The sequence below is a fragment of the Electrophorus electricus genome, chromosome 6 (genome assembly GCF_041902795.1).
Source record: "Electrophorus electricus isolate QZ-2024a chromosome 6, ASM4190279v1, whole genome shotgun sequence".
In the NCBI taxonomy this organism is placed as follows: domain Eukaryota; kingdom Metazoa; phylum Chordata; class Actinopteri; order Gymnotiformes; family Gymnotidae; genus Electrophorus; species Electrophorus electricus.
Genome location: NC_137502.1, coordinates 7,707,084 through 7,731,306, shown reverse-complemented (window position 1 = coordinate 7,731,306; position 24,223 = coordinate 7,707,084). Strand labels below are relative to the sequence as shown.

At 38.9% G+C, this 24,223-nt stretch overlaps 1 protein-coding gene and 1 long non-coding RNA gene across 4 annotated transcripts in view; one reads left to right on the top strand and one right to left on the bottom strand.

Moving 5' to 3' along the window:
- The window catches only part of LOC113570853 (uncharacterized), a 30,297-nt gene extending 7,899 nt beyond the window's left edge, over nucleotides 1–22,398 (top strand). Inside the window, exons 2-4 of one of the 2 annotated variants that reach the window (XR_003409928.3) lie at nucleotides 516–698; nucleotides 1,890–2,034; nucleotides 2,529–4,874. This is a non-coding gene — a long non-coding RNA (uncharacterized LOC113570853). Of the gene's footprint in view, nucleotides 1–515; nucleotides 699–1,889; nucleotides 2,035–2,528; nucleotides 4,875–21,689; nucleotides 21,835–22,251 lie in introns of those variants that run through there. The other variant, XR_014124024.1, reaches the window with a different exon arrangement.
- Nucleotides 4,282–24,000, bottom strand: syt9a (synaptotagmin IXa). Of its 2 annotated transcripts, XM_026999528.3 has the most exons (7): nucleotides 23,163–23,989; nucleotides 16,481–16,931; nucleotides 15,722–16,274; nucleotides 7,212–7,332; nucleotides 6,382–6,553; nucleotides 6,018–6,147; nucleotides 4,284–4,420 (listed from the first exon to the last, which is right to left on the bottom strand). In XM_026999528.3, the coding sequence occupies exons 1-7, from the start codon at nucleotides 23,308–23,310 to the stop codon at nucleotides 4,352–4,354; spliced, it is 1,644 nt and encodes a 547-aa protein (XP_026855329.2). In that variant the 5' UTR covers nucleotides 23,311–23,989; the 3' UTR covers nucleotides 4,284–4,351. The 2 variants fall into 2 exon arrangements, with proteins under 2 accessions (XP_026855330.2, XP_026855329.2); XM_026999529.3 differs by lacking the exon at nucleotides 6,018–6,147 and having other exon boundaries at nucleotides 4,282–4,420; nucleotides 23,163–24,000.
- Between the last annotated feature and the right edge of the window lie 223 nt (nucleotides 24,001–24,223).

Sequence of the window (24,223 nt, the reverse complement as noted above, 5' to 3'; positions counted from 1 at the left end):
CCCAGCTCTTTAGTCCCAGGACTAGAGGTAGATAGCACTACACAGACGAAGATTCAGTTCATGAAGGACTACATAATTGTTTGATGAGATAAAATAGGTGTGTCGGAGTAGGGGAAAACATACTCATAAAGCAGCTCTCTGGTCCTACAGGAGTGTAAGTGTCCAAAGTGTCTTAAAATTACCTAAATTAATTACAGATTAATTTTGCTCAGGAAAAAAATTGATGTTTTTTTCATTTTGACTGAAAATATAAATATATAAATCACTTAATTTCTCCTATCTCCGCCCATCCCAAAATTCCACTCATTCTGTCAGTCCCATCCCAAAATGCATCAAGGGCAGAACTGGAAGCTTCCATTTTACCGTGCTCTGCTGTTGTAGTAGCAGTAAATGCACAAAATCACTTATTGTTGCATTAAAGTAAATTCTTGAATCGCTACCAGTATAGACCACAGTGGAAGATAAAGCAGCAATTGCATTCCCCATGAACTAGTTCTCTGACCTGTGCTCTACAGAATTCTGCCAGTAAGCTTCTTCTGCATCCCCTCCCCCTGCTATGTGTGAAGGGCTGCGGTTCCCCAGCAACCGAAAGGCAGAGAGTGTGCACAGAAGCACATTAAAGATGATAACCATGAAAGGGGGCTTGGGGGGAGGACAGCGGATGTACAGGAAAGCAGTTCTGTAGAACGGAGTTAAAGGTGGGAGTCTCCGGTTTGCAGCTCCACCACTTCTGCATGAGCTCAGCCTGTAGTTAAGGATCTAAGAAGGGCTTTTTCTAAAGGTTGTAGCATGATAACCCATGGTAATAATCTTTGTCACCACACCTGCATGTGTTTCTGGTTATTTGCTATCCTTTCATGAGACATTTTAAATAGGACAAGACATTCAAAGAGATCTAAATCCAAAATTGCCAGAAAATAGAACTTAAGATCACAGAGAACTACAGAATCTGCTTCCAGACACCCTGTTTTCCATATCAACAAAGTCATTCACTGAGATAACAGTGGTGTCAGCCATAGGACAAATAACACATAATATATGCGTAGGATTTCTGTCAAAGTCCTGCCAGATCAAAAGCCCATTTTTATGACAGCCTGTGTTCCGTCTCATCATTATTATTTTTTCTCACTCCAAGTTGTCAATTTCTTATCCTATTGCCTAAAGCAAGCCTCTGGTAGCCCTGCAGATATGACATTTTGTCAGATCAAAAATGGTTGATATTGATTTGCAAGTTTTAATTACAAGTTTTATATTCAGTCCATGTCGTTAGCTGGATGTGTTCAGCAAAGTATGAAACCATGGCATTAAATTAAATAGCATTTCTTATAAACCCTCACCACTAAAAACCAGGCTGCTATGTGACTCACCACATTTGGAGTGTTTTTGCCAGCGATCAAGCGTTGCTTGACATAGCATTAATTCCAGCTTTTAGTCATGTACATGGAAACATACAAACACTCTGTCAAGTGTTGGGTGCCTCTTCACTCTCTGCTCTAACATATCACCCTTCCCTGTCCCTTCCCCTAACGAGTCCCTAACAAGGTCGTAATGAGCTCCTGCCCCTGGCTTCTCACAGCTGCACAGTGAGAGAGTGTGTCATTCTGAAGCAAGAGATGTGGGCCACTCTTGTTTCCTGAGTGATGTGCCAAATGTCATGCCCAGACAAAGGCTGGTAACAAACTCTGAACACTGCTTTAACAGCTTTCTGGGAAATTGCCTTTTTTTTTTTAGCTGGGAGCTGAGCATGACAATATCTGGGAGGAGAGAGGGATGTAAAGGATGCTTGATGGTTTAATATAGCATACGCATGCAGGTGTTAGTTTTAATAACACTCTGACCTGCTCAAACATGCACATGGGGGTGACTAGTTTTACATTTGTTCCCCGCAGTTCCTTTCCAGAATTGAGGTGATGTCTGTGAATGCCAACTTTTCAGGCAGCTATTAGGCTTGGACAAAGCTTGTACTGAAACAGGCTTTTCCAGTCACTGACCTGTGGGCTTATGGCCAACTGGGACCTCCCTGTGCTCAATAAGGTATGGTATGGTTCATTTTTAACTCGACATTAAACAGTAGGCAATCTGTACAATTTGGCTTGTGGTAGGAGTAAATTAACTAAGAACTGGAAATGAATTTAGACCATGCTGTGCATGGGCTGATAGTATTGTACAAAATCATCTTCAGAAAAGATTGAATTCTGTAAAAAGTGGGCATCTACATTTACTCTTATCCAGAGTGACTTACATATTTATCAATATGACAGCAATATGGGCTCCCTGGGAACTGACCCCATGTCCTTGGTGTTGCTAGCACCTTGCTCTACCTGATCTAGTCAGTGAGATACACTGTGTTGCTACAGCAGAATAAAATCTGATACTGCATTTTGTAGTTTATTTATTATGAAAATACATCTAGGGTCCTCTATGCATTGCATTATTTAAGATGTAATAATGTTGGGTTATTGTTCATGTGTTTATTCTATGTGGTGTTCATTCCTGCCCTCATTATCATCCTATATCATTCTCTCCAGCTACTCTGATCTCCTGGAGTCCCACTTTAGCAGTGCTCACAATCAATGCCCAGTGAAACTGAGCCAGTGTGCATGGGCAGAGATATGACGGCTGTGGCCCAGGGAGCTCTCCGCTGGTCGTCTCTGCAAACGAGGCTGTTCCTCTGCACAAGAGGTTCACTAATTCCAGTACTACGCTTTAGTGGTTTTAGAACAGCATAGAATAGCGGTATGCACTTTTGAGTTTTTCTTAGGAAAAGCTCATTTAGGGTAGTTCAGTATATATTCAGGTATAATGCTTTCTCAGCTATCTTTTGCTTCTGAGATTAAAAATGCAGCTAGATGAACTAAATATTTTAATGATTAAATCAGCAATGTGATCATATCATTCACACATAGGTATCAAAAATAAAGGAGTACTTAGTCAACTCTTGTTTTCCAAGGCTTAAATTGTTTTAGCCTAATTCTGGAGGAACCACAATATCTCTCAGATCCCAGCAGAATGCTCACAAGTCAGTAAGTGATCTTGGTTTGCATATGACAGCATGGGGGCATTTATTTTATATGCTTCATTTCACCACTATTTTTAAAATGGCTACTACACTGAACAAGTGAGTAAATGTGGAGATTTGGGTACAGAATCCAAATTCATTTTGCAATGAAAGACCAGGTCACTCCTGTATGTCTAACACTCTTAGAATGATAATTATACTCTGTCTCATTAAGCTGCTTAGGTTTCACAAAGTTCTGATTATTTTGTATCATTACAATGTAAATATTAAAAAGAAAAACAACCAATGGTGATGCTAAAAGGTATATGATATGCCCAGTTTAAAAGTTATAATTGAGCAAATCACTTCACTGAAACTCAAAAATTCACACGACTTTTTTTTAAGAAATAAGTGTTTAATAACATGAAATTACATTTTACTTGTAAAGTTTATGAGTAAACCATCAGCAAATGGCAGCAACGGTTTTTGACGGAATTCACACATTATTTCATGACGAAAATGCTTTAGACTGTACCTCACCAAAACAAATTCATGCACTTTTGAGTAAAAAAGGAAGGATGTAGGAGAATAACATGACCTCAAGATCTACAGATAACACAGTAACATACATTACAATATCCACTCAAAAACAGGAACCAAGACTATGCTTAAAAAAGAGAGACATTTAATCAAATCAAACCTATAGACACCCATACAGATGCTTTATGTGACTCATAACGGTTAGTCTTAGAGCGACTTTTTCTATAAAAGCACTAATTCCAGTGCAAAGTGACCCCGAGGCTGAATCCCCAGCTGTGCTGAATCTTCTTTCTGAGAGGACTGGGCAACATAGTCTCTCTCTCCCCTGTCACTAAAGGGATGTACCAGCTTGTTAGATTTGTGCATCAAGGAGTCTGACCACACTGTCAGGCCAGTGGATCAAAGAGGTGCAACAGCAAGCTGTCTATGCATCAAATGACATACACTATCGTTTGACCACCCTGACTGGTGGACACCCAGTAGGGGAGGGGCATGTTAGGCCTTGAACTGGCTACTTCAAAATTGGGGGGAAAAAAACCCCCCAAAAAAACAAAAAAAAACCTTGTACTCTTTTCATATCACCATATTTTGTATAAAGGAACCGTACAGTATGCGACCACTCAACATGCAGCTGAAACAATCAGTGTTCCCATGCAAGGAAGGGCTTCCAAAAGCCCAGGTTGAAGAGAATGATGTTCCAGCCTCTTCATGAGAAACACGCCTCTGGAACTCAGCAGCCCTGTGTCTGGCCTCTTAGCTCACAGGGCGGAGCCTATCTCCAACACATATGCTGAGATGGAGGCGGGCATTGCTCTAAGGGGATGGAGGAGTCTTGAGGGAGTTGCAGGATCCAGTCTGGCTTCCCCCACCAGACCCCTGGTACTGCAGTAGAGAGAGCAAAGCAGGAGCTGTTATTTAGGAATAGGGTTCTCTAAAGAGAAAACCTTTAAAATATGGCTTAATTTAGGATGAAGGCTATAGTCAAAATGAACATGCAGAAATGCAATACTAATCAAATCATTTAATCACATATTAAATGGAATATGAGTATAAGGCATACAGTAATGTAGTATTATGCTTTCAAGTCAGAGGTTGAAAGCAGGTTTTGAACCAAGAGTAAATTTCCACTAGCAAAGCAAAAGTGGTGCTTGAATCACAATGCACTTTTCCACCCCAGCCTGAAAACCATCTGTTGTGAGAGAAATTTTGTGTTCTTTCTGCCTGGAGTGCAACATAAGAGCCCAGAATAGCCTTATTAAAATATTATACAGACTGTTACTTGAACAAACAGGAAACAGAATTCTGTGCCTCCTCTGTGCTGTGTGCTATCCTTTAAAGTTTGAAATAATAATAATAATAATAATAATAATAATAATAATAATAATAATAATAATAGTTTGTTTTCTAATGATACTCCCTTTTCAATTTCTTTTTCACTACCAGAAAAAAAACAAAAAACTTTTGTGAATCCAAACAGTAAGTACAGGCTCACCTACAAGAAGATGACATAGAGTGCAAACTGATGGCATTTTGAATATGAGTTTAGTGAGATAAATGGGGTTTGTGCAGGCATTATAACCTTCACTCAAATGGCATGAGATGAAAACTACTAAATAATAAATGAGCTCCCTTTACAGTTCAGGCCACAATTCAAAAGCACAGGAGCACTGAGTCAGTCAGAGACAAACTGTGCTGGTGTCCATTTTCTCCTCTTCTCTTTATTCATTTTAATCTCTTTCTGTCTCTCGCTGTACCCTATCTGTGTTAATATCACACACTATCTCTCTGTCTCTATCTCTCTTTCTCACTTTCACTTACTCTGTATTTGGCTTGTTTCTTCACTTGCTCAAATGTTGGCAGAAACACAGTTTTATCGTTATTAATTATTTAATAGACACACATTCTTCATAATGTTTTGAATTAGTATTCTTGGATAAGTGCAAAGGTCACATCTACCGTCTGGCAACTATGCCATTATTTTCTTATATTTATTAATGGTTCACGCCAGGATCACAACCACAGCCTGATTCCTCTGACATCCTCCAGTAACTGGACCAACTGGTTAAATAAAGTGGCAACTTCTCACAAAAGAGTCATAGTAAACTAAACAAAAAGAAAAGAAAAAGTAGTTCCAGAGTTCTGGTTTTCAGAATCTCAGGCTTCCACCAATGAATAAATGATTGAATGAATAATTAATGCATTCATTAATGAATGAATTAATCTTTATACTACCACTAAGTTTATATTAACACTTTGGACTGATATATGTTTCATATGATCATGAAAGGTCATTTGATGATACACCTAAGTGTATTCCTGAATGTAATTACCCATATAAAAGACATTTATGTGCATACTGTGGAAATGCCTATGACATTACTGAGTCTAACATTTGTTACAATCAGCTGACAGTTAGTTGTCCTGTTTTGGGCTAATGTACAATTTCTATTTTTCACACTGATACCTAACATATTCTTACCTCAACAAGAGGATGCCAGCGAGCAATGGGTTTACGAGGGTATGTAAGCATCTCATTCCAGTGGTCTCTTCCCAAACTCTCTGCATCGTTACCCACCCGACACACACCTATAACCTCATTGTGGCCTACACTGTGAAAGGAGCCAGGGACATACACTCTTTACTGCACAAGAACAACAACCTTTGTCTGACATAGAGACAGAATTATGGAATTCAAAAACCTTGTTCCTGAAGGACTGAATTCTTAGAAAACGACTCAAAGAAAAAAGTCTCAGAGAGAAAGTTATATGACAAAAAAGTTATATGCCGCATTTTGTAAAATATTAGTAACACATATTAATTATAATAAAGAGTTTGTGACTCACCGATCATAGTCCATCACAGCTATTAAAAGGCTAATTTGATCAATGTTCTCTGGTGGGACATCAAAGACTATAGCCTCGTTATAAACAGGGTTCAGGGTGTTCCTTTTTGTGGAGGTTTTCCTCTTCTTTAATCTCCGCCCTTCACACATTAAAGAAACCTTCACATATGGATCTGTGAAACAAGCCAGGAAATTAGAAATGATGAAATAATACTTTATGTCTCATTTTGCACTTTGTAAACAAGTGATATCAGTAAATTGATTTGGAAAATTGAAGTTGTAATGTGTAGATTTTTAGTGATCCTTCTGTGTAAAGAAAAGTGATCTAAAGCCTGTTTCATTGATTAGAGAATTAAATTCGGATGCTACTGCAGAAGGCAAATTGATTTTTAGGTCTTCTTAGATAATTAGGTCTAGGACATGTGATGCAGTAGTAAATCTCTTCCATAAGATGGAAGTGATGTATGCTGTATGCTCTGGAAGTTGATATGCTTTGTTCTTTGTTCTCTGGCTGCCATCATAAGGGAAGTTATCTTGTATCAAATCAGTATGAATTTATTTAATCAACACTTTAAATGATTTGCCAAACTGTTCTGTCCTTTAAATGCACTGTAACAACACTAAATTAATTTCCTACTTACAATTATGGGTTTGAATGATACTTGAATTAATGTCTCTGAGATTTTTTTAATCTTTTATCCTCATAGACTTAAAGACCTCACAGGCTTCTGAAATGAAGACAATTCTCCTCTTCCAAAATGACAACAGCATTATTAAAAACATATTTGCTTCTAAAGAGAATGATGTGCTACATATCCTGTGTGGGTATACCTGAAGCTCCAGTAATGTCCATGGCTTTTAGGTTACGTGCCTTTATCATTGTGATGGTCAGGCGACCGGCAGTGGGCAAGTAACACAAAGAAAACATCAAATCCCCCAGGTCCACATTGTCCTGTCAACAGAGACAGAAATGTTCTCATGTTACAGCCCTTTGTTTAATTCTTGCGCTTCTGGAATGAGAACAGAACAGTGCAAATTATCCTTTATTGCAAAGGTGATCACATTTTATTCTATGCTTAAACATTCCATTCAGTAAAGCACAGAATTCCTAGACATTAAAGATAAAGTGAATACATCTCACAGTGAATAAATCTCTTAGAGTCCTACACATCTTTTCAACACTAGCGTCAGTTTCCATTTTAGAAATTAACAGCCACATTAACACTTGCTCTCAAAATAATTCAACTGTGAATATACACCCAGGTTTTCTCACACCTATTCCTCTGTGTTTCACAATGATAGCTTTTTTACAAGGCACTTGATATGTAGTTATCAAGCTAGATATTAAGAATTCAAAAGACTCAAAGTCCTAAATATCATTTGGCAACAACGCTTGAATAACACCAATACATTTTTGCAGACTGTAGAAACAGACATCTCTGCAACAGAATGTTGGAAATTGTGTCGTATGGGCAGACATGCAGAAGGCTCCCTAAGTCAGATATGCAGTTTTGTAAAAGCACTGGTAAGATAATTCTAACTAGAGGATAGAATAACCAAAACATCCTTGCTCTTCAGATGGTCTTTGTGCTATGATGTTAGGAAACTTGGTCCTAATTAGTATTCAAAAAATAAAAAAGACAGTGGAGAGAGAGAGAGAGAGAGAGAGAGAGAGAGAGAGAGAGAGCAACAGAAAGACAGAGTGAGAGAGAGAGAGAGCAAGAGAGAGAGAGAGAGAAATAGAGACAAATTCTGAGAGAGCATATAAGTGTGTATCTGTGGCAGTTTTTAGCCTAGAGGCTGCATGTCTAAGCCAGACAATCTATTCTCTTCTGACATTTACCAATCATAACTTAATTCTTCTTTCCCTGGGGTGAAAAGACACCCAGTGAGGTAAAGGCTGCAAAAATGGGGTGAGAGTAGGAAGCTGTTCCCTGCTATTCATCGGAGGGCCTGCTCAGCAGAAAACAACACTTCTTCCAGAGGAAAAGGTCACCCTCGTGGTGCACTAAGATCAGTACATCCTAGTACTTTACAAAAAAAGTGCAACACACCACCAAAAGGTCATCCACTGCAATTAGTTTCACTGTTTTTAGGTTACTAATATAGCCCTTTTGGACTTGCATCTAAAAACATACACCTGATTATAGAATAAACACCTTATTGCATTCACTCTTCATCTTTGCATTTTGTTATGCTGGTTTGCATGAAATTATCTCTTTGGAGTAGCACCACTCAAAAGGCTTAAGTGACAGAACTCCAGGTAAATCTCTAATGATCCACTCCCAAGGCTAGCCAGCCCCAGGAAATATCAATATATTCTCTGCTTCAAACAATCTGCATATAACGGTGGATAAAAATAGGCTAGTGATCGCCTACGAGCTCAGACCCCTCCACAATGCTGCAATCTCCTGAACACATTATGTTTTGATTTATGTTGATATGCCAAAATTGAGGGCACAGATTGGCATTTAAACTTTTGTTTTATTGTGGGGGGTGGGGTGGGTAGGTCTCAAACTGTCTAGTATGAGACATTCCTGGAGGCCACAGTTATTTCACAGTAACAGGCTGCTGTCATTATTTAAGTCCTATGGTACTGGAATAAGGGTAAGCACCGCTTATGCGCATTATGACAGAATGTCACAAATTCTAACTTAATGCTCACCTTCCACCTATAGTGGTTTATTGTCTATACGTGTAGTATCCTGGCCATAATTTTCAAATATGCATCTCATACGGTAGTTTTCATTCTAGGATGAACATGTTGCTTGTAGATATAAATTTGTATATGAAACAGCAAACATATGACTATGAAATGACAACCGATTCAAAGTGATTCATAGTATCACTATGCAGGCAGTAGTATGTGGCTGTGTTCCACTTCTGAGCTAGGATCAGCCTTTGTGTTTTAGGTGGGTGGGGACATGTTGCAAATACTGTACATATCAGTTCTTCATTTCTACCGAAAGAAACACCCACAAAGTCAGAATTTGTGACTATCAGAAAACCCCTTTTGTGCTAATTATAGGGAATCGCTTCACTCCATTCTACATATGCTGACTGGATCGAGGCATCTTGTAGAACTTCGGAACATGACATTTAAATTACAAGTCTTTGTCAAAGGAAAGAAATGACACTCTGGGAGATAACTTTAATTCAGCTGAGAGGAGTGTGCTGTCTCTTCAAAAGGCTGCAGAGACATAATTAAAATTCCTCATACAAATCTGCATTTATCTTGATCCATGCTATTGACTGATGTGCACAACTGATTTGTTAGGCTGTCATTAAGAGAGTTTGTTTGTGTTCTTTTGGCTGTTCACCTGCACTCTTTAATTGAGTAACTGATGAATAATGGATTCATGGTGCTAATTAGATAAAAGTCAAGAACAGCAGATAAATCACAAACACTAACTGCATATGTTATCATCATCATAGCCTGTAGGGTCACTGAGTACATACAGGTGTTGGTCAGCATTCAGTTTCATTAAGTACACGATTAAACTTTAACCACCTCTGCCTTTAGCAAAGAGACTAAAGGGGCTAAGCAGAGAGAGGTTATTTATTCATCTTCCAACTTGCTGAGATAAAAGATGTATTTCCGCCTCCGTGTTTTTACAGTTCACTGTAAGATCTTGGGAAGGAGCCATACGCCAGTATGAGGTCTGCTGGGAAACAGTTGACTATTTTATGTTTTTTGTACCTTATAATTACAGTAAACACTTGCAGGAGTATATAAACAGTAATCAAGCAACAGCTCTTTATCCATTTGAACAACAAAAGGTAATCCATTTCAAATATGTGTGCATATGTGTGTGTGTCTGTGTGTGTGTGCGTGTGCATGTGTGTGCTGGCTGCTTTGACTTCTTTAACAATATTTTCTTCACAAATTATATGCAATACCAAAAGCTGAAAGGTGAGAGGTGACCTGAAAACTCTTCAAAAAATGATAATCAATTATACCAATTTGCATTAACTCTTCAAATAGATTGTTCTAGTTTACTGAAAACAAAACAGATGTTTACACCATTCACTCTTGAAAAAGAAACACTTCTCAGTGATTGACTGGTACATGATCCATATTTTTTATAACCCTGTAAAATTATGAAAACAAAAGCCTTGTCCATAAGATGTAGTCTGGGGAAGAACTCAGACTGCAGAAGAGGAACTGGGCAAAGCATTACTCTAGCTTCACTAAGCTGACTGCCACCCTACACTACCAGCCTTATCTACCTCATAGAACAGCTTATATCCAGCAGGATAATGAAACCATTTAACACCGAAGACAGCCTACAGGTAGAAAAGACAAAATAAGACAGAGAAAATCATAAGGATTGCTGAGAGATTGATTAGGTGATGCAAATAAAATGCTTAAGTTTGAACAAATGGGATAAAAATGTCAAGTTGTGGAAGAAGATGGGGAAATGGGGGTAGTCATTTATTTAAATCGTAAGTCTATGCTCATTTTGACTTTGCTTTGCTGGAACACACAAAAAACTTTTATGTGCAAACAAACTATGTAATACATAGTTTATAGCTTATCAACAGTCAAAGTACATAAAACTAAGAAACTAACAATGGAAACTAACATCTAAAGTCTAGAAAGTCTAAAGTCTGAAATGAAAGCACGGTATCCCAGAAAAATTTGTTCAGTGCTATTTTCCATCTATTATTTATACACCTTCTATACAATACACTGTATTTGTCATTAGTACAATAAATTTATCTGTAAAGGCATTTTAAAAGACATTCACACATCATTTCTTGTGCTTACATTTGCTATGGTTAACCCTTTCAGCAAAGGATATTTATCAGGTTTCCCTACTAAGTGTAACCAGCCTCAACACTGACCCAGCAACCATAGTTACTTATAGCACCACTATAATTTGCTGCCAGAGGCATGCAATGCGTTCTTATTAGAGTGGAGAAAAAATAACACTCTAATGCCAACCATAGCTATGGGTACCTAAGACAAAGAAGCATTTTCTTGCTATTAACATTCAGTAACATTGGCTGTAGAACACTTAAAACTACTGACGAAAATTCCCCTGACATATCGATCCATGACTTAGAGTAAAACATATATTATTTTAAATCAATATTTCACTATATATTAATTGTACTACGCGATCGTTGTTGTCGAATTAGTTTATTATTCTGGTTACCTTCGTCTAAATTCGTCTAAATGCTACTATCTAGTACATGTATCCTAGTATACGCTGTACTGAGTTTATACGTAAGAGAGCTGCACTAGTTGTTCATTTAAGTGAAGGAGAACGTAGTTAACACCATTCACTGAATGGTGAATGTGAAACATGCCCTCAATTGTGCAATTGACCAATGCCTGTCCTGTGACCACTTTCTATGTTGAACTGCGCGTGCTCTGTTGTGTAAGAAAAGAGAAGTGCGTTTGCGTCAACGTAAAAAAAACAAAAAAAAAACAGAGAGAATTGGCATATTTCCCGGCTCAGAAGTTTAAAACCGTGTCGTATGAAGTTATTCCCCTTTGCCATGTCTATTTTTCAGACATGCTAACAGGTTATGGACCCTAAATAACATTAGTAGCATTACAAAACTTTGAGAAGACAAGGTGGTCGATATGACGGTCGCATAAGTTACTAGACCGAAATACCCAAAGGACAAAATAGGCCTACCCGGTGGAGCAGGTTTGTGTTCAATGGAGATGAGAAAAACTGAGCTGTGGGAAACAAAATTCTTAGGCCATCTATGATTACAAGGGTTAAAAGGATGAAGACAAAGCAGACGTTGAAAAAAATGGCGAAGCCTACACAGAGCTGATAACAGTTTTAGATGATACTAGGCCCTGCCTCGTTATATGGGAGCCACAGATGATGGCAGGGTAGCACTGAAAATATTGAGCAACTGCTACGCAGGTTGCAGAAGATGCAAAGAGAAAGCGTGACTATTTTCTTAGGACAGAAAACACCATTACAGCTATGAGGAGTGCACAATGAAATCTTCTGCGATGAATTTTTAACTGCAATGATTTAAAAGGGTTTACCAGAGATATTTAAGCCACTCGCTATTCATGTAACGCAGTGATAAAACAATGATCTTAGAAAGTGTAATTCTGAGCAGAATAAAAAAAAATAGATTATGAGACAAAGAGAAATACAGTAATTGTACAATGGATGGCAATGTGATTATAATATAATAATATAAATATAATAACTGATTGCGGAGGACGATGCCTAACACGCTTACAAAGCGAGTGAAGACTTGAGTTAATTGAAAGTGAAACTGGCCTGCTTGATACAGGAGCAATGTCTCACATTCTAACCGACATAAGAAAGTTTAAGATGCAGAAATATGGAATTGGCTGATGGATCAAGTACCAAACAAGCTGCACAATCAGTGAAGCTGATCGACAGCAGAGGATGACAATGCACAGAGATGCTTAGAGAAGCACTGTACATTCCCTCATATCCATAAGACATCTTTTTCGTGAAAGCAGCGATGACCAACAGAGCCAGAGTGATGTTCCATCAGGGGAGGAATGTGATACAACTCAATGATGATAAAGAGCTCGACATCAAAAAGTACAACAGACTACTTCTTGAACAGTGTAATTGATGCAAAGAGTGACAGTTGTAACAGTTGTAAAGATGTGCAGTCATGGTCCAGAATTCTTCGTCACTGCAATTAAGACAACATACTAAAGCTAGAGAATGTTGATGGTATGAGAATTAAAGGTGAAGTTGATAAATCTAATCTTCATTTTGAATTGTATATCCAGGAAAAGGTCCCCCAGAGCAGAAACCAAAATCTTGACAAAAGAGCTAAAGAGGTACTAGGACTAATACATTTGCAGATTTAACAGGTTCAATTGATCCATCATCAAAGGAAGGACAGATATGCAATGGTATTCTCTGATGATTTTTGCAGTGCAATATTTTATTTTTTTTTTAAAAGGGTGACACTTGAATAGCTTTGGAGCTTTTATTGCTGACTTGGCTCCCTATTTGAAAATCAATTGCCTAAGGTCAGACAATGGTACTGAATTTCCATATAGAGATTTCAAATCACTACTCAGCAAAATTGGTATTAGGCATGAGACATCGGCACCATATTCACCACACCAGAATGGTACTGCAGAACAACAGTGGAGAACTGTTACATGGATAGATGCATGCTCATTGAGAGTAATTTGCCTAAATTACCAAGTTATGGGTATATGCAGTACAGGCAGCAGCAATGATCTGAAATAGGTGTTACTGAATTTGTACTATACAAACACGATACTTTGTGTTGACAGGGAAAAGCCTACTCACTGAGAAGGTCTAAAATGCAAATTGTTTTGTCAATGTGTTGTGCATATAAACAGGACAAGAAGTTGTTGGACAGAAGGTGTGAGAAGCATATCTTTGTTGGCGCCAACAAATATAGCCTAGCCTATATGGTCTACTCTCCAGCTACCAGTAAAGTTCTAAAGAACTCACTTATGGATTGTAATTAAAAAAGTAGGGTAGTGCAGGACACACAGACTGAGCAACAGTTAATGACTGCAATGACTGCATCATTAAGGGGAGTGGTAAAACTAAACTAAACTGATGGTAATCTTGAAGTTACTGATGAAAACCCATTACAGACTCAATGTAGTCAAATCTTGGCAGGTAGTCAAGTTAATGCTCAAAATAATTTTAGTGAATGCTATCCTAGCAGAGAGCATAGGAGGCCAGAATATTTGATTAAATATGTGTCCGACATAGCCTGCAATGATTGGGCACTGACCAATATTGACTATTGTTAAAGGATGATAAACAATGTACCTCAAACATGTACAGAAGCTGTAAATTCTATTGAGTCCAACAAGTAGAAGGATACCATGAAAGAAGAGATGTATTCACTGAAGGAGAATAATATGTTAATCATCTTAGCTGAGGCTAAAAAGGCAGAGGGGACCAATGGGTCTATGCAATCAAGGATAGCCCTCTGATGATTCAGAAAGGTATAAAGCAAGGTACATAGCTAAGGGAGAAGGAACTGACTACATAGAATCTTTCTCCAACAGGAAACATGACAAGTTGACAAGTATATGGGTGCTGATGCAGTTAGCACAAAATGATATGTTGTTATACCAGATGGATGTGAAAACTGCACGTCTGCATGTTCCAGTACTGTAGATAGTGAAGTGTACTTGGAACAGCCAGAAGGATTTGAGATTGAATCTGAGAAAAGTGGAAAGTTAGTATACAAACTGGAAAGTCTATTGTATGGACTAAAGCAATCAGGTCAGAACTGGAATGAGATGCTACATGATCAGTGGATTCATGATACGTGATCAATGGAAACGATGCGTTCAACTGTTGCATGCACATTAAAGGCACTGACAAAGTAAGACTCATTATATGGGCTGATGATTTGACACTAGCAGCAAGTGATGAAAAGGAAATGAAGACGGTGAAACAAATGCTCACTAAGAGGTTCAAAATGAAAGACGTAGGGAAACTGAAACACTTTGGGCACAGATTGTGAACAAGGAGATGATTTTGTAAAGATGAACTAAGAAAGATATATTGAGAAACTTTTAAACAGGTTGAACTTGACAGAATGTAAACCTTCAGACCTGAAGTTAAACTATGATGACTGTGAAATGTTCATTGATCCCAGAAAATTCATAGAACACGAATTGCGATATTTGAAAGGCATTATTGACTATGAGATGTGTTACAGAAAGCAGAAGGATAAGTTGAAGCTACAGCCCTATAGCCTTGCTGACTGGCCAGCAGATAGACAGGACAGGCACAGCACACACACACACACACACACACACACACACACACACACACACACACACACACATACATATATATATATATTTTTTTTTTCTTATCAGATTCTGCCACTAATTTACATCTTAACAGCTAGTATACTCTCTCCTTTGTGGATTAGCACCTTATTTATAGTCAGTTATACTGATACCGTCAAAGATGAACTATAATGCATTAAAACCTGCTATTACCTGAATACCTCTCCAAGCCCTGCTCCTTTACCGGAGCCTCTTGCTTCCAAGATCCACCAAGCTAGTTCCTTCAGAGTTCTCACTCTATTACAATATTCAATATTTCAGTGTTATAAATCATTCACTCATTTACTCATTCACTGTTCACTATTCTCACATCAATACACTGAGGTTATGTTATTGACTACATTTGGAAATGTATTGACTAACAACTGTGCTAAATGCTGATTCTGTCAAAGGTCAGCATAAAAAAGGAATTTAAACATATGTATAGAACAATTCATTATTTGCTAAGGAAATTAACTGAGAACAGAAATGCTGGCATTTGAGAGGGTAAAGCCATAAATAGAAGACCACTCACCGAGGACACATAATGGATGTCCCGGCACAGCTTGGTCTCCCGGGGAAAGTCCACCAGGTCCAGGAAGTTGTCCACCACCACTTGTCCAATGATGTCATGACGTGAGAAGCGGTCAAAATCGTAAACAGTGAAGTGGAGCTTTCGTGTTGGAAGCTCAGCGTATGCCACAGGGAAGAGGAAGACTTCATCGAACACGGGGTTCAGAGTCTTCCGGTGCACCTTGGTCTGGTGCTTGGTCTTGCGATCTGGCAGAAGGTAAATCTTAACATAGGGGTCTGAGGTGCCAGAAAAGTCCTTGGCAGGCAGGTCTTGGGCGCGATGGATCTTGACGATGAGCTGCTCCAAGTCGCAGTCATATTTGAGAACGAAATGGAGGCGGCCACAGGTGCCCCCCCGACCAGCTCGGGTCTCCTCGCCATCCAAGGAGCGCTGCTTGTACAGCTCTGGTTTGAGGCGCCCGAGGCTCATGCCTGTCAAGGAGTCTTGTCTCTGGAACTGAGCTACCATAAAGTCAGGATTGGACTGGTTCATGTGACGGCGAATAGAGCTTTGCCTGTAATCGAAGAGGACAAAGGATAACAGTAAATGAACTGCCCCAGTATAATCTATAGAGGAATCATAGCTTGAATAGAAGGTTGGCTATAAGGAGGAGGAACAAATGAACAGATCTTTTTGGTGAGTGTACATCATATAATGTGCAAAAATTTGAGGCACTTCATCCAAGAACAAATACTAATGCCTCTGTTAAACCTTACTGACCGAACACAGGTTGAGGCTGGATCAGTGATCTGCCTCTGCATGCGACTGTTCCCATAAACACCATTCTCCCCCGCCTTGGACTCTGCTTCTAGGGGAATGTCAGGAGAGGTGTGGCTTATTTTCAGGGCTGCCTCAGGCACTGGAACTGGCGGCGGAGAACTGGGAGGCGGTGGGGAGACTGGTGTGGGGGGTACCGTCGACTCCTTAACCACCGAACCCCGAGGCTGGCTCCGGCGATCGAGCGTTGTGTCCACCTCTGTGTAGATGGGCTGTGGTTGTAGGGGTGGAGGGGGTGGGAGGGGGTGCTCTGGTTGGCCCTCTTTGGTGCCAGGAGAGAGGCCTCGCTCGCGCCATGGAATCCAGCATAGCTTCCAGGAGACAAAGAGTGAGACACCAAACAGGGCCAGGCCACAGGCGGTCACCACCAGCGACAGCAGGCTCACTGATACATCTGTAGTACAAGACAAACAGAAAGGGTTGACGGGAATTCAAAAAACAGAACTGCATTGCTAAATTTCCCTGGTAATTATACCAAAGACAGAAAAGCTGATATCACTTAAAAGCACCAGTACAGTTTCAGTGCAGTGCTACAGCCAATGGTTTTATTTCATTTTCATTCATGTAGCATTATAAGAATTTTGGGATTATATCTGATGATGAGAAAAAAAAAAAAAGCTCTTCATTACTTCGTTATATTTTGATTAGTCATATTTCTTCAAAATTTGTTCAAAGTTTATGCAAGTATTCATCTCACCATTTTCAAAGGTGAAGCGTACCAAATGCAAGACTTTACTTTTCCCCAGCTACCTTCAGAAAACTGGATTCTATTAGTATGAGTACACTGTTGCTCCCCAGACTGCCTGGTGTGTGCCTGCTGGGTATTTCTTTTCAGTCGGTGCCATTTGAGAGCATGGATGCTGTCACTGCACTGATGGGTCTTAACCACCAGCGACTCTAATGAAATCCCTGGGCTTTAATTGAAAGCAGAATGTTCAGTTAATTATGTCTGAGTCACATATTAGACAACCCTATCTACCTTGACTTAAAAGAAGTGGTTACATGTTTAATTAAGATTAGCAAAATTGGTTTAATTATGTGCAGTCTGACTTATCTTTAACCTGGATCGTGACGGTGTGCCTATGTGCCTTTTTTCCAGGTCAAAATGATTGAAGTTATGGAAGAATCTTTTACAACTAGCAAGCTGTGTGCACTTTGAATATAGACCCCAAATTGGTTATTAAAATAGTTTGCACTCAGAGGGTGACTAATGTTTAAAATTAGAAATCAAATGGAGACTGCATATTCAGTCAGTGAGTCCTTTTTATAAGTTACCTCCTCAATTTTTGTCAGTGGTGCTTTTCCATACAAGAATGAAATGAGAAAGGTTGTGTTTTGGGAGAAACATGTAATACTAGCAAGCCAAAGGTTATGAAGCTTTTGCAAATCCTAAATATTAAAGTGTGCATATGAATAATCCAACCCTTTCACACATGCTTTAAGTCCCACAGCCAAAGAGGGAGTGCTGAGGAGAAGCGAGAAGTCACGACAATCACTGTGAATAAGCTCCATTCGTCACCTCCAGCTCACTCCACAAAAGCAGCTTCAAACCATGGACAAATACACTAACATAACAAGATGATTTTAGAAACACAGAAAGAAACAGATTTACCTTGCTTGAACACTAACGTCTTCCTTCATATGCCATTTTGTTTTAGAACTTTAGAAGGTAATTTAGAAAGATTTGTATGTCATCTAAACAGTGGACAAAGGGCCACATAACAGGAATAATATAACTGGACACTGAGATTCACTTCAGAGTATTAATGATTATGCAGGATCGATCATCAAATGTACTTGTTGGGTAACAGTTTGAGTATTCCATCCTTAAAACAGCTTCCTTATTCATTATTGACTTACTGAATGAGAGCCACCGAAGGCATAACTATCGTGTACACATCTGAAAAATTAAGGCATGAATCAAGCAAACTTTCAGAATCCCACTAAACCAGCAGGTTGACCATTTTGCCCCACAGCTTTTGGCATTAGATATACCATCATCATAGCCAAGCACTATAAACATAATCACCCAGGGGCTTCATTTACTTTGCCAGTGTAAAGCTATAAATAATGGGCAAATACACTAATAGATATAAGAGTGGGTCTTTACAGTTCCTCACATTATACACTACACATATAATCATATGCTGTGCTCTTATTTTGGAATAAATACAAATTTGCTTCTATGGATTGAAACAGTCAACTGCTATGCCATGGAGTACTTTTTAATGTGATAGTGAAATCACAATTATATAATTATGTAACTGTTCTAAAATATAAACAGGCTGGTGGATTGTGGGGTTTGTTTTACAAACAGCCTTTTTCTCTCTTGTGGCGAGAAGTGAGACAAACACAGTGTTTTGTGCCTGCAGGCAATCAGTTACTCTTCACAGACTGCTTTACTGTAGCTGAAGAATCCACCAATAAAGACCTTTAAAAACACACATGCTGCAGTATTTCACAGCCAAGTGAATGACATATCTGCCTACTCACCTTAAAAAAAAAAAGTTTATTTTTGCATACTAATAACTAGATAATTAGCTGAATAAAGTAACTAGTCCTTGCACAGACACAAGTGTGTTAGGTTTATATGTTCTTTGAGGGCTGTACATTAGAAATGTGGGCCCACAGCACCATATCTATATAAACTTACTATTGTAAATCAAATTGTATGATTTAAGTAAATAAGAATAAACATCTTACACATCTTATTAAGCATTCTAAAAACCAAGCAGTAAGGGTGCATTCTACACTAAAGGTCTAGATAGAAATCATTTTCAGAGGTCTAAAGCTAGTGGTTATATTTAACCAACTTAATCACTGGATAGAACCTGGAAACATGGGATTCATCCTTGCAGTGCATGTTTTTACACCTAATGAGATGTAACATTCGGTAAGAGCTGGTGAGCTTTACTCTGTGTTGCAGTACACAAGATCATGCTTGGTACCAGCTCCTGCTGATGATTGTTTGTTTTTTTTGTTTGTTTGGTTGTTTGTTTGTTTTTTTTCTTTTAATTCAAGCACTTTGAGGTCAGATGTCTAATCCCTGTCTTTTAGAAACATACCTCTAGATGTCCTCAGGCATTCTGATTTTATTTTTTTGTTTCTACCTCAGGTCATGTAAGATATTGTGTACTGTAGTAAATGCCGTTTCCAGAACATCCTGACGGCCAAGACTCTCAATACTGAACACATACTGCTGTTTGCTAAGGGAGCCATTCATAAAAGATTTAGCCTAAGGGAAAGTGGCATTTCAATATTATCTCTGTATTTTAAGTCATTTTTGCAAACTACGAAGGGAATTGTTATGAAGTTGTGAACATGACTTCTGTGTGATAAAAACACTATAGATATACAAACTTCTGTGATTGATAAAAACACTATAGATATACAAACATATAGCCAAACATATCAATATCCAAAAATATCCATCCATCGTACTTCAAAATATAGCCTGTTTAATCAAATGTAAGTGCCAAATGGGTTTGTGTGGACACCTTTATTTTTTGACCTGTTTTGTGAATGAATGTACTTAGAACAGATGCGCTGACAAGAAATTCTTTAGTGTGCACTTATCATCCTGCCAATAAAACAGTTGCTAATATTAAATTTATATACTACAAAATCCTTCAGTCCTTCAGAAACAGCATCTCTTTATAAGCAGCCTCCACTAATCTCCTACAGACTAGAAAGAAACAACAAAAACATGCTCATCAAGAGTGAGATTAATGACCATTTGGATAATAACTGTAGTATTATAACCTGCAACTGCTTGAGATTTGCTACATGTAAATTTATTAACACAGCCACTAAAGGATCAATTGTTATCCTCAAGCAGTACTGTGGGAGTTGTCTACTGCAAGAGCTCTAATCAGTTTTACATTGTAGAATCCAAGAGAAGGCTTGCTGATCAATTTGTTGAACACCTTCAGAGCACCAGAATTAAGGATTTGTCATTTCCAATAAAAAGGCACTTTAATACTAATGGGCATTGCATTAACTAAATATCTGTTTGCATTGCCATGTGTTGCTATGGCAGCAATGAAATTAGGAAATGCAAAGAAAAAGAATGGATCTGCATTCTCAGAACTTTAGATCCCTGTGAATAAATGTTATGTTTTAAACATCTACGTTTCTAAAATTAACCTAGATCCACCTGCTAGAACTTCAGAAGGTCTTTGCTTGCACAGTTAATGAAGAAACTCCAAATGTCCAGAATGTCCTGTCTCTCTGTAAATTTTATGTATTTCACTGAAATTTTTCTATCTCTACAAGGAATTTTACACTATGTGTTTCCATGGAACTAACAAGAATGTACTAATCAAAACCTTGAGCAGCTGCAAAATGACTGTTTTGCACTTTGCCCAGCCTTTATCATGGTAATTATCTAATTACAGTTTGCACTGCCATAGTGATCCATACTGAACTCTCCATGGGAAGAGAACATGTCTACTTGGGTTGAAGACCCATCACATTGTTTCCGTTTGCTTGCAATAACGTTTAGCTGCCTAAGCCAGTCATCACTACATTCATTTTTCATTTCTGTAGAGTCAGAGAAAAAGAATGCATTCTTGAGTTCTGGCACATCTCTCTCTCTCTTTTTCCCTCTTATACACACAAAGACACACATACACACACAGCAGAGGATTACAATGGAGAATAGAACAGCCTGATCAGTCATTTGTCTTACAGGGCACGGAGGATTTTACTTCTTATAGGAGAGGAAGACCAGTAGAGTTTAATGTATGGCATTTTGTGTTTTTAGACTTTTAGGTTTACACACATAAAAACCCCAATCTGATTATGTATTGCATGATTATTAGTTATATTTGATAGTAATCTATATGTCCGAGACGTAATAGCAGAAGAGCAGCATAAGGACGATACTGCTGCTATCATTTTCTGTGCAGTCACTGGCCACTTTCAACCTGTCAATACATAAAGTGACCTAAGGGGTTTGTCTGTGCATGCGCATGATGGTGCAAAATGAATATAATACATTGTTCTACTATTTATTGCTACTAATTATAATACTTCTAAGACTAGTATTCAGAATCCATGAAACATGGACTCACAAGAAATTCATCTGGGAACCATAATGATCTTAACAATGCCAATTTATTACTATTCTTTCCCTGTCTCACTCTTATAGTAGCAGGAAATTCACTCTGAAAGAGATGACATGCCTCAGCTGTGATTCTACATTAAGGCAAGTCTCAGGGACTCCTCAAGAGGAAACAGTCCACTGTGTTTTATTGAACTGACACTGCCAAGAAGGAACAGCTGTCAATATAAGTGTAAGTGTATGTAAATGTGTGTGTGTGTGTGTGTGTGTGTGTGTGTGTGTGTGTGTGCGTGCATGCGCATGTGTGTGTGTATTTCTATAGGTGTAACTCCATGCATTATGCATCCAGTCATGCAATCAGTCATGCCGCTACAGGAATTTGAGCCAGAAAACATCTTGACAGTTATTATTAAAAATAGTGATGGCAGAGCCCTGACATCTATTTCTCATAATGTGTGACCAAGCGGCTGGGACTCGGGTGACACCGGACTGCAGAAAAAAGCTTGAAAATAATTGCACATGTCCTGCGTTTTCATATCATTCAAGAAGAGCCAGAATGGATGTTCAGGCTGCAGCTGAATAACATACTATTCGTGGGCGGTAAAAATGTCTGTTTCTCTCTTTTCTGTGCATCCCACCTCCCTTACAGTGTACTATTAACCATCATTCAGCATGGTGAACCATCGTGCAGGACTGGATTCCTTGATTAATGGTACAAATTTTCACCAAGGCGATAACAGTTGTTTTCCCCCTGATGATGTAGCATCCATTACTCATTAAAAATGTTGATTGATAGACAAAATGTCAATGTTTACATGTCGCAATTCCATTACTTATTACCATGTACTGTATGGAATGTCTACTACAATGCTGTTCTATGAGGGCCACTCAGCCAAAAAGAAAAATATGTGATCTCATTACCGCATTAAATGGGTCAAGTAGTCTTAATGGAGAGAGCGAACACATGAAACTTAGCAATGATTTATTGTTTAACGTCGTGTCACATACTGCGTGAAATATGTTGCTGTTCGCTAAGAATACTATTTTAGGTACAGTAAGAGAACGGGAGGTCGTTTCTAGGTTGGCTAGTTGCAGAAGTTGGATCAGTCAGTCCGTTGCTGTCATACACTAGGAACATGCTATGAACTATGAGTTTACATCAGATAAACATGTAGGCCTAATTGAAATGCATGTTAATTACAGTTTAATGGTATAAGAGGCTAGCGCAAATGTTTCCATATTTCTCCACTGCATCGCCAATTTGGTGTATGGCAGTTTTTAACGCGCCTGACCAAAAGAAAGGCAAATTAAACCCAATGGGCAGCGCCGCGCCACAGGTAGTATGCATGTGCTTGCGTTACTTCAAAATGCATAGCTTCTGAAGTAGCACAGCAAAGTACAATCTCAAATCAAAAAGTCTATCTCTAGTAAAACGAAAACTATCATCACTTAAATTAATCAGTTGCAAACGTTTCGGTACACAAGTCCACTGAGTGGAATAACAAAGAGACGCATGTATCGTTAAACGACATGACCAAAGACTCGAGTTGTGCCGCCTACCTGATTCTGAATACCGTGGTCTTGCAAGGTCTCGGAAATAGTAAATGAAGTCCAAACAGTTCTCGTTCTGCACTTCCCCCTTAGAACAGAGATCCGATAAGAGTTCCAGCGCTTTTTGACAAATCTCGGCCTCTCTGTCGACAGGCATTTCCCACCAGCATCCTTCTGAATGGAGGCGCGCCTCGGCAGCACCGCACCACTCCTCCTCCCGCTGCAATCCACACCTCTCACTGTCCACCCTTTTCCGCCGACCGGCGCGATGCGCACGACAAAAGCTCAGTTTCTAAAGGCCATCGCTAGAGTGTAAATGAGCAAACCCGACGTCACGTCACTTTCAGCTTATTTTGGATCATTCAGCTGTATTGTAACAGGATTTCAATACATCCAGACGTGCAGCCAAGTAGCCTACAGCTGTAATATCTGTGAATTTAATATGCAAGGCGAGTTATATATCGGGGCCACCGGTTGAATCCGCAGGCGAACAGAAGCAGGTCCAATACGCTGTCCAGACTCGACTCTCGGTGAATCTAAAAAGTAGCGCCACATCCGTGGACTCCCCTGGTGTCGCGTTCTTATCTTTTGTTGCTAGCGAGGCTTTCTGGGGTCTCTAGTTACCATACCACATTCCATATGTCCACCTCTGACGTATCCTCAACCAGTCCAGTCGAATTAATTACTTGTGCGTATTCAGAGAACATTTCAATAATTTGTTGTAGAATAAACGTTGATATCTTAAAAGGATAGTAGTAATGATTACAAACGATTCCGTTTCTCAAAAGGTAATGATCATCTAGTGTCCTCGTACAACAAACAAGATAACTCATAACGTTTTTTCTATGTCGGTCGCGTTTTCTTATTACAAAAATAAATTTTGCATGAACTGCCGAAAAAAACTGACGGTAGGTAACTGCTGCCAATTATCTAATGTAGATATTCTCTATAAAGCTGCGTCAGCCAGTCGCCATGCATTTTATATTACCTGCTTTCTACGACTCTTGAGAAAACAATTTTCTTGTAAAGAAAAAGTACCTGGGAGATGTTTAAAGACCCAGTTGTGAACT

Bases quoted from the DNA above. Each gene is read 5' to 3' on its own strand.
- syt9a (XM_026999528.3), bottom strand. From the start codon at position 23,310: ATGCCTGTCGACAGAGAGGCCGAGATTTGTCAAAAAGCGCTGGAACTC. The intron at 7,333-15,721 runs GTGAGTGGTCTT...CTCTGTTGACAG, and splicing joins ACATCCATTATGTGTCCTCG to GACAATGTGGACCTGGGGGA. The intron at 6,148-6,381 runs GTGAGTCACAAA...CTCCTTTCACAG, and splicing joins GCTGTGATGGACTATGATCG to TGTAGGCCACAATGAGGTTA.